Source organism: Mesitornis unicolor, unplaced genomic scaffold, assembly GCF_000695765.1.
Source record: "Mesitornis unicolor isolate BGI_N332 unplaced genomic scaffold, ASM69576v1 scaffold25048, whole genome shotgun sequence".
Taxonomy (NCBI): Eukaryota; Metazoa; Chordata; class Aves; order Mesitornithiformes; family Mesitornithidae; genus Mesitornis; species Mesitornis unicolor.
In genome coordinates, this window is record NW_010204202.1 from 1585 (window position 1) to 12374 (window position 10790).

Genomic DNA, 10790 nt, shown 5'->3' on the forward strand with positions numbered 1-10790 from the left:
ATGTCACTAGGTAAAGCACCTTCAAAAATTACTCTCTTTGACCACAGAAATGACTACAAGACTTTCTTGTCCCCCACTTAGTGTTCTACTGAATAGTCACTTCTGGAAAAGTCATGTTGTATTGTTATATCTCTCTGGTTTTGGACTGATGTGGCTTTTTGGGATTTGTTTTGTTTCTCTTCCCTCCCAGTAGAGATGTTCAGCTTCAGAGTTCAGAGTACCGCAACCTCGGTGCTGCTAGAGGAACCCATCATTTATTTCAAATCCATTTGCAGGAACTCATTTGTATGTGGCTTGAAACTTGTGCACACTGACAGTGGATTCCTGTTTTAGTTTGCAGCAGGGTGAAAACACTGGACTACCAATACTGTGAGCCTTGTAACCCCTCTGAACCTCTTGTTTTTTAAAAAGGCTTGCAGAAGGAGAGCAGATCTTATCTGGTGGAGTGTTGAATAAACAGAAGAGCCACGATGACATTGTTATGGAGTTTGGTGACTCTGCATGCTTTACACTCTCCTTACTGGGACATGTCTACTGGTAATGTTGGGTTTTTTTAATTTTGTCTAACAAAGCTTGGGGTCTTTTTATTCAACCAAGCCCATTTTAGTTAAATATACTTTTAGTCACCACAGGGTGTACACTTGTCTCTGGGTTATGTGGCCTGCACAATTTTGGAGTATGATAGATGCAGGTAGAGCATTGTGGAAGCCTCTCACTTGGGAATGCAGGAATGGTTTGTGTTCCACCCAGAGCTTCTGACTGACTGAAAACACACACTCCTCTGCTCCAGATTGCTAGGCATGCAATCTGAGAGTCTCTTTTTCTTATATATCCTTGGGTTTGCTCTGTACTCTCCCCCAAGAGAAACTTTCATGCCTGTTTCTCAGCGTTGCCATTTTGATTTCCTTTTCTGTCTGTTTTACAGATGTGTAGCTGTACCCTTCAAATGAAAGTTTTGAGGCCTGTCAGTCACTCCTCTTCTCCAGATTGCTAGGCATGCAATCTGAGTCTTTTTTCTTAATATCTTTTTGGGTTTGCTCTGTATTCTCCTCCAAGAGAAACTCTCATGCCTGTTTCTCAGCGTTGCCATTTTTATTTCCTTTTCTGTCTGTTTTACAGATGTGTAGCTGTACCCTTCAAATGAAAGTTTTGAGGCCTGTCAGTCAGAATAACTTTACAAATTTAAGCGTTTTGCTTTCGCCTAGATACAAGAACAGTTTCAGTAATTGAATAGGAATAGTGGGGTTCTTGGGTTATTCCCTAATATACCTGTTCCTACAAAAATTATTTCAGAGGTAGCTGTCCTGTAGCCAGATACTTGGGTGTTCAATTTGGGCCCTAATTTATATGCAAGAATATTATCCATAGATATTTAAAATGGCTGGAAGTCTATCAATCAGGTTGCTGTTTCCAAAAAAGAAAAAGCTATTGCAAAGAACAACGTATTTCTAAAACAAAAATTCCCCATCTCTACTTGTGCTTAAGTAGCCTTGAGGCCTGTGTCAAAGTAACTTTCATCTGGGTCTAAATATGTCAAATAACTTCAGAAGGACTCAGTATTGCTCTGTGGCCTGACAAATGGGGAATGTTGCTGTGTCTCTCACCATGTTTTTGTTTTTTGAACTCCTCTCCTGGAAAGCTATCTTGAACAAAAGTGCTAAAGTTTCCCTATAAACTGTTACATTTCTCTTGCAGCAAGACAGACCGGCTTGCCAAAGGATCAGAATGTTACCAAAAGAGCCTTAGTTTAAATCCTTTCCTCTGGTCTCCTTTTGAATCGCTGTGTGAAATAGGTGAGTCTGCAGAACTGTTTTACCAGTGAAGATGTTTTCTACACCTCTGGTTTTGTCCAATTTGCTATCACCATGTGGCAAGGTTTATTTTACTCCTTGCCCAGAACTAGTACGGCACGTGCCAGAAGAATTCATGGGGAGTGGTTTTGGGAGCAATAATGTGTTTAATACTTTGCCAGTGTTTAGAGCCACTTTTATTTCCTTCCACTTCCACTACTTACACACTTGTGGATTTAGCAATACCATATGTTTTTCAACCTACAGTTAGTGAACTCTTAGAAACTCTGCTTCTGAGAATAACTTAAATCTATTTTTTGCTAAACCTGATTGTCCAGGCTTTTATAGTGGAAGAACACCTCTGATTTAGCACAGGGGGTTTTAAAACAATGAATTAATAATGCACACCCCATAAAATACCTTGCCCCTGTCTTTGTTTCAGACTGAGTATTCAGCATGTCGACTCAGGAATAACTCCATTTAAATCTGCTTTCAATCTTACAGGTGAAAAACCAGACCCTGACCAAACGTTTAAATTAACATCTTTACAGAACTTCAGCAGCTGTCTGCCTAACACTTGCGCCACATTGGTATCTAATCACAACATATCCCATAGACAGCCAGAGACTGTCCTCATGGAAACGCCTCAAGACACAATTGTGAGTTTTGCTCAAATCGTTGCGTTTAAAGCAGCCTGTCCAGCTTAACTGAAAAATGCTGACTAGACACAACACTGAGTATCTAACAGCTGCCTTCTGCTTTTCAGGAGTTGAACAGAATCAACCTAGAATCCTCCAACTCAAAATATTCATCCTTGAACACTGATTCGTCTATGTCTTACATTGACTCGGCTGTGATTTCACCAGACGCTGTCCCTCTCGGGTCAGGAACTGCCATATTGTCTAAACAGGCTCAAAATAAACCAAAAACTGGGCGGAGTTTACTGGGAGGACCCGCGGCTTTGAGCCCGCTGACTCCAAGGTAAGTCCTTGAGGTGGACGATTTCTGTCTACAGCTTTGCTGCTGCTGGTGTTTGATTTGAAACTGGAAAGATGTCTGGTGCTGCACAGCGTACTGGAACGTGCATGTTGATAACATATGACAAGTAATGCTGCAGAAGCAAAAGTGGAACAATGTCTAGAACTGCTCTTGGTCCCAGTGTTCACCTCTTCTTCTGCTTTTATAAACAAGCAGTTGGTATTTCTGATTAGAAGAGAGGAACTGTTATTGCGGTGTTCACACTGGAAAAGTCTTTTAAAAGAGTATATTTTTGCTCTGAAATAAGCTCTTAAGAGCATTCCTTGAGGAACAGCTCTCTCCTAAAGAGCATGTAAATAGATGCTCTGTCCTATATAGCGTTTCATTTAAACAGCCTTATGTTACAAGCAATTAATAATTGGATGGTCTGTGCCCAGGAGTTATTACGCAAGTAGGAAAAGTTTTGTGGCTTTTAATTTAAAGAATAAGATGATTTTCTATTGAAGTGTGCTATACAGACAAAGACAGTAAGGTATTAGAGGGTTAACATAAATCAGTGAAGTAGTTCTGAAATAGTTGATGATTTGGGTCTGTGAATGTCTAACATTCAGACGTTGACCCTTCCTCTTCCTTTTGTTCTCAGCTTTGGAATTTTGCCACTAGAAACCCCAAGCCCTGGAGATGGATCATATTTACAAAACTACACAAACTCCTCTTCTGTAATTGATGTGCCATCCACAGGAGCACCTGCCAAGAAGGTATCTTGCGTTCTGGGATGTGCTTGCTGCTCTATGAACTTGACATTGCGTTGTACTGTAAAGAAAAATCCATAATATAGTAAAAAAATGTTGCACGTGAGCTGAATTGTGCAGATAGTGAAGAACCCAGCTTATCTACTGCTTACACAGAAGTTGATTGCAGCCTCTTGTAGTGTTAGAAATGGTTTGGGTTAATTGGGAATTAAATTTGTCCCATTTGTCGCCCACATATACTTACAGGCTAGTGAGGTTGAGGGGAAGAGGAGCAGTTTAATTTGACTACAACTGGTCAGCTCTTCAGACAAACTCTTTAGACTTTTCTGAAGCGTTAGTTTAGGTGTAGAGGAAAGTAAAAATTCTTTTATTCCATCCGAAACTGTCATAGTTGCCACGGTGATAAATGAGAGGTGGAATTGTCAGTGACAGTTGAAGAACCGTTTGTTCCTTTCTAAAAACAAAAAACCTGAGGGTTTTTCCCTGTATTTTTAGTATATCTAGAAGGAGGGATGCTAGTGTTGTAAGTGTCCAACTCTAAAGTAAAAACTTGGTGCGAGTAAGTGTTGAATTCCTCAAAGTAGAACCTGGATTTCCACGTTTGCTCTGGACAAATCAGTCGGTGCTCAGCTTGCTGTGCTGCTCTGTGAGAGACATTTGGGAGCTGTTAAAACTCATTCTTCTCTCATTGACCAAAAACTTAAAAGGATAAAAGCCAGTAGGCTGATAATTTGTCTTTATTACTATTATTTTTTCCCCTTTGGATATTCTCCTGACGCTGGAATTCCTGACTGGGAATTCTGCAGTCTCATTGCATGAGTCATTACGGTATCCTGACTCTGGACACCTCATTACTGCAACACTTTCTATCAGTTCTTCCTCCTCCTTTTTCTGTTGTTCTGTTGGGACTGTGCTGTCCCAGAACAGTCAGCTTTTATGGCTGATCCAGTTCCCATCCTGCAGTTGCCCAGGACAAACCAGTTTTCCATAGCTGAGCTGAAAACAGTGGGTTGCGGTGGATCGTGCGTATGTAGGAAGGTGGATTGTCACGAGTCTGAAAAACTGAAGTAGTTAGCAAAGTGGAGCTCTTCAGTGTAGTACTTACCTGCATTTAATCTCTCATGTGTACTAGAATGGGGAATTAAGTTTATATTTGCTGCTTTTTTTGTTGCATTCCTAGGTATGGTGCAACAGCACTGAGGTGTAAATTCCACTGATCCGTGCATCTGCACCGGTGTTATACCCAAACACAACAATTTAATAATACATTTTAGTAAACAGCTTGGAATTCTGATACATGCTCTGTCCAATGCAAATAATTACTTGGCCGGTTTCACTTCTGCTCTTCAAATTACCGAGTTAGCAAAGGTTTAGTGTCGCTGCGGCTAGAATGTGCCTGACTTAACGGAGGCAGTTTCCTAGGAAACACTTACGTAAATGAATGAAACATGAGGATGAATCCAAAGGCTTCCTATCTGAGTGGGCAAGCACGATTGCTGGCTGCCTAAACTGTCCTCTGATAACAAAGAAATTGAGAAGGGAAGGACAGGACACCAGAAGTCGGATAATGCACAGACTGGCATTGCTCGTGCTGTCATTGATCCCACTTGCTGATTTCTGGCGTCTTAAAGGACATCTCTTCCAGCACCGAGTTGAATGTTGGTGTCCCTGGAGTGGGCAGAAGGATAGGGTTTGAGCTTTCTTTACAAGGCAGGGAGAGCAGGATCTGTTCACAATCCTTTCTAGGAAGCCTACACATCAGACAACGCATTTCTATCTGAACTTGCTCTTCAGGTCTCAGATTCACAGTCAAGTTACCGCAGCTCGAAGTTCCCACACCTCAGCTGTGCAAGGGTAGGCATCAAGTTGCACACTTTAGCTCTCTGAAGGTGTGTGAAGATACAAGACCACATTTTGGTGCTAAGTCATGCTACGTGCTTGTATTCTGTGGCAAATAAAAGGCACAAAAATGGGTGTGCGCACAAAGCGTTGCTCAACTGACGTGCAGTAACTTGCTGCTGCTCCGCGTTAACTTGACTGCAGGTCTCTGTGGATTAACTTTATGCTGCGCAATGCAGGTCCCTTTTTGATGAAGCAGTTTATATCTGCTCCAGAGGCTTGTGCAGTAATGGTTTAACTTGTGTAATACTGATTTACGCTATAAACAGGGGAGCGGCAGGCTCAGGTGTTGCACAGCGAGTGTCTCAATGAGGCATTAGTGGTGGATGCCTTCTGGATGTGACAGTGATACGAGAATTCAAATCTTTTCTTTCTGTGATTGTGTTTTTGTACAACTTTCTGTGGAGAAGGCACTTTAAAGATGACATCTTCTAGTTCCCTTTTATTCTTGCACAAGCATCTTAACATATAGTTTCTTGCCACTAGATGGAGATTTTATATCTTTCAAATGATGTGCATAAAGTTGGTAAACCCAGTATTTTTGGCATTGTAATGGGTAGAATGAGAAACACTCTTGATGATTGCCTCTTTGGATGAGGGGGAACCTCACCCTTTATTGAAATAATCAGTATTTAATCCTTCTTTGTGCAGTGTTTGGGCAGAATGGGTTTGATTTGGTATAGCAATGATTTGGTATAGCAGTGACTGAGACTCCTTAGTGACATAATAACAAACCTGTAGAAACTTCGTGTTATGCAGACTGTCAGCAGGATGAGCCAAGCTGGAACAAAATCTGTCTTCTCGCAGAGCGGAAATAGCCGGGAAGTCACTCCAATTCTTGTTGCACAAACACAGAGCTCTGGTCCACAGACAAGGTAGGGGAAGAAAAAGAAATCATCTTGGTATTACCTTTTGCATCTCCTTTCTTGAAGGAATTTGGTGCTTTATTTGCCCAACTTTTGTGGATGTTCCTGCAGAATTCCTCTTCGGATGAGGAAGAAGTGTGGTTTTTTTTCTGTTAGGTGAAATAACTCCAATGTATAAGTAGGAAACTCGTGCATGGTGGTTGGTCTGTTTGTTTTAAATCTCCTTTGCAGTTAAACTGTTTTATGAATAAATGAAACAGTAGCTGGAAGGAAATTCTGCCCGTGTTCTTGACATGCAACAGATTTGTTTTGGTTTGTTTTCTTTCATCCCTTCAGGTGGGAATGTCTGTGCTATGGTGTTTGAGCATTCTTGTTTAAAACAAAAGTAAAAGCTGTTTTCACTAAAAATAGAGCTAAGAACTTCATTGCTAAACGTGCCGTTTGTTTTCAGTACAACACCTCAGGTATTGAGCCCAACAATTGCTGCTCCACCAAACGCGCTGCCTCGAAGAAGCTCTCGCCTGTTTACCAGTGATAGCTCTACAACAAAGGTAAAAACTTCACGTATTTTGCAAACTTGTGGGTTTCTGCGCTAATAATTTCCCTGTATGCACAGCAGTTCTAGCAGCTTAAGAGCAGGTTCTGTAGGAGCAAAACTTATGAAATATCTGGCTGTACAAAACACATCGCAGTGCCATAATATGTTATTTTTAAGCTCTCAAGAGTGCTCAACTAAAACAGTAGCAAGAGCATCACAAACAAGAAGATACACGCTGGATTAAGTGCAGTGGTGCTGCGAGCTGTCGGCTCGTTTGGTAGAGGTTGTGTTGTTCACATATTTATTGAAGAATTAATTTTGAGCAGGTACTTTTGGGTGTTTTTTTCCCAAATCAAAGTTATTCTCATATCTGTTTTCTGCTTTTCAAACAGTGGAGCAGAACACCAAAGAGCAAATACTCTGGGCTGTGGTGTGCACGTTTGCTTTTTAAAAATGAACTACTAAACACATTCAATAAAGTTACTGAGTATCTGTGTACTGAAGTGTAAAAGTCCAATGGCTGGGCATTGTTGTGTAACTTTACACAATTCACTTTCATGATTACTTACCTGAATTTAAGAGTTTTATATCTGTAACTCTTTTCTTGCAGGAAAATAGCAAAAAATTAAAAATGAAGTTTCCACCTAAGATTCCGAACAGGAAAACAAAAAGTAAAACAAATAAGGGAGGAATAACTCAACCAAACTTAAACGACAGTTTGGAAATTACCAAACTGGACTCTTCCATCATTTCAGAAGGGAAAATTTCTACTGTTGCACCACAGATCCAGGCTTTCACGCTACAGAAGGCAGCAGCAGGTCTGTTTGATCGCTATTGGACTGTAGTAGAGTAAAACTTCTTATATTTATATTTTAAGTTTAAATCCAAAAAGGTTTGCTCCGAGGTTTCTTTTTCTGTTTCAGTTAACCTGCAGCTATTGCCTTTGTATAATTATAAAGACATTGAATTGAGTGTCTTCTAGTTAACGTATAAAGAACATGTGAAGAAGTAGTAAAAAGCAGCTCGTTGTAAGCAGAGACGTCTTACAGGCTCTGGTCCTTATTAATTCTTGAAATATTTTCAGGCAAGATCCTTGGAAACTGATTCAAAGGAATTATGAGTAACCCGGTCATCTCCCCTCAAAATTGGGTTTATGTAGTCTGTGCTCCCTTCATATTTCCCATTTGTTTTAAAACAAGCCTTGATTCAGATTGTCAGACAATCCCAGGCAAACTGCTGAATTCCTCTCTTTTGGCTCGATCATGTTTCCAGGCAGCAAGAAGATGTATCCATGGATACCAGACATGTGGAAACTGTTGGGTCCTAACAAAATGTTTGAATAGCTGCTGTCAATGCGAAGCTGCAGTTGCTCTGAGCTCCAGAGTTTGTTCCTGAGCGTTTGCTGGCTTAGGAAGTCATTGCTGTCTGACTGCTGTTACAAGGGCTCACGTTTAGAATATTATGCCAAAGTTAAGAGTGCATAAGCCTGTGTTTGGGAGCTCCTGAAAGATTTTCATAAGCAAATTCAGGAGCAGCGCCTGCCACAGCGAAGGGCTTATGGGATTAGCAGTTTCAAGTAAATAAGTCTCAGCTGTCTTCTCTTCCACTTTTATTTATTGTATTTTTCTCCTAGAAGGTTTGATGAGCCTTCTCCGTGACATGGGGAAAGGTTATTTAGCCTTGTGTTCGTACAACTGTAAAGAAGCGATAAATATTTTAAGCCATTTACCATCTCACCACTACAACACTGGCTGGGTGCTGTGCCAAATTGGGAGAGCTTACTTTGAGCTTGCAGAATACATGCAGGTAGGAACTGTGTGGGGTTGGTTCTTGCTCTTTTCACTTCTTTTTTGCGTAGCTTTGCACAAAATCCGCAGACTTCCTGCGAAAGCTATAGGAAGTTTACAGCTGAGATAATTGTGTAAACATTAAAGTTATACCTGGAATGGATTTAGAGCTCAAATCTGCATGAGTCGTCATTCAGCTTTCCTGAAGAGGCTGAGTTACACTTAAATTTCTTTTAATGTTAATTTCTCTTGCATCCAACTGCTGGGGTCTCCTCCTTGCCTCTCCATGTCTTCGCCAACAGCTGTGCTGATACAGCTGTGCTGTAGTGTTGCAAATCAGATCACACTCAGTTTTGAGTTCTAAACCCAAGAACTTCTCTCACCCTTTTTAGTTAATGCAGATCACGTCCATGACCTAGTTTCCTTTGCAGCCTTAGAAATGGCAGCACTGGGACAGCTGAGGTGATGTCAAAGTGCTTCAGAAACAGTTACAGGTGATCCCGAGTTTAACTCTCCTTGTCACTGTGGTCCTTACTGATGTGCCCATTTCCTCAGAAGTTTTTAAAGCACTTTTTAAGAGATGGTGTGCAGGAAAAAAAATGCAGTAGGTTTCGGAAGCACTGTATGCACAGTGTGACTAGGGATGGAGCACACTTTGAAAACTGAGGCTACAGACCCTAATGATTTCCTAAAGCAAAGCTTCTTCCCTTGCTGCTGCTCTGAGTGTTGTAACCTCACACTTAAGTTTATGAAAGAGATATCTGTGTCGGAAAGACTTCGTTCATCAGCTGCTGATAAGCATAGCTGTCTCAAAGTAAAGCACAGCACATAAATGTGTTGTCACATCCTTGTGCACCTATTAGAGTGGTTACTAATCAGAACTGGCCCATAAAAGCGTGCTACGCTTTATCTGATTTTGTGGGTAGCTTTTTTGCCCTGCTTGTGCGCTGCGATAGAAGCAGTAATGTAATCTGAGTCAGCAGTAGGAAGGGCTCACTGCATTTCTGCTGGCATGACTATATTGGGGTATAATCACTTCCTTTGCTTGAAGGGGAAGTTACAGGACTTGCAACTCTGTGTAGTACGCTTAAAAAGCAAAGAGGATGCTCAGTCAGGATATATGAGGCTTCTAACCTTGACCTGTGTGCTGTGCTTCGGCGGGTGGAATTTTGTTTTAAGTCTAATTTCTGTTCACAGGCTGAGAGAATATTTTCAGAAGTAAGGAGGATTGAAAACTACAGAGTAGAAGGCATGGAGATCTACTCGACTACACTGTGGCATCTGCAGAAAGATGTTGCTCTTTCAGTTCTTTCAAAGGATTTGACAGACATGGATAAAAACTCACCGGAGGTATAAAATGCTTGAATGAGAAGAGGGAGACTGCATGTGGCAAAATCAATGACTGAGAACAAAGCGCTGAGCTCTAATCTACTTCAGCTGTATTCTCTTGTGAGAGCTGCATGGCAAAACCAGAGAGGGAGGTGGCAGAGTTGTCTGTTGAACTGATGATGCCTGAAATGGCATCTTCGAATTAGAATATCAGCTTACATGGAACGGGTTGAAACCTTTTATCTGTTAATGGTTATTTACATTTGCATTGGCACCGCTCATCCAGGAAGGTCATGGGTTATTCAGTCACTCCTACTGCTGTCAGTATGCAGAGATAAGGAATAGCTTTTTCCTGTACCACCTCTTAATTGCTGTAGTTAATTCACTGGCACTTGAAACACATTTGCTCTAGAATTTATTTTCAGCCACAGTGTTGCACATTTTTATGCTGAAGTCCATTAAACTGCAGCGTGTGGCGATATAAAGTCACGATGCGCAAAAAGCCAAGTATCTTTTAATGAGTGCCACAGTAAAAGTAATAGATGTGTGCGTTTATAAACGTGCTCTCAACAGAGCTGAGAAAACTGTACATTACAGGGAGGAGCCTTTGCCGTTGGAGGAGAGAGTCCTGGCTATGTTGTCTTGTTAGCTTGTCTAATAGTGGAAAAATCAAAGCCAGTGAAGCCACTGGTAGGTGTAGTAAGATAGTGTGGAGAGAAGAAAGTGCAGGTTCTATTACAGGGAGTGGAGAACAGTTATGCCATTTGGCAGCGATGCTAAAAATTTGGGAAAGCAAGGGGCCCTGGGCTGTGGTGCTTCACAACCTCAGTGCTGATTGCTGAGCAGGAGGG

At 41.3% G+C, this 10790-nt stretch overlaps 1 protein-coding gene across 1 annotated transcript in view; it reads left to right on the forward strand.

Moving 5' to 3' along the window:
* Window positions 1–411: 411 nt before the first annotated feature.
* CDC27 (cell division cycle 27) overlaps window positions 412–10790 on the forward strand; it is a gene marked incomplete at its 5' end in the record, with an annotated part of 20267 nt that continues 9888 nt past the window's right edge. Inside the window, 10 exons of the mRNA XM_010190985.1 lie at window positions 412–537; window positions 1696–1793; window positions 2295–2449; window positions 2557–2771; window positions 3412–3526; window positions 6179–6294; window positions 6737–6836; window positions 7434–7641; window positions 8460–8629; window positions 9808–9960. Coding sequence (XP_010189287.1) covers window positions 412–537; window positions 1696–1793; window positions 2295–2449; window positions 2557–2771; window positions 3412–3526; window positions 6179–6294; window positions 6737–6836; window positions 7434–7641; window positions 8460–8629; window positions 9808–9960 — 1456 coding nt within the window. The remainder of the gene's footprint in view (window positions 538–1695; window positions 1794–2294; window positions 2450–2556; window positions 2772–3411; window positions 3527–6178; window positions 6295–6736; window positions 6837–7433; window positions 7642–8459; window positions 8630–9807; window positions 9961–10790) is intronic.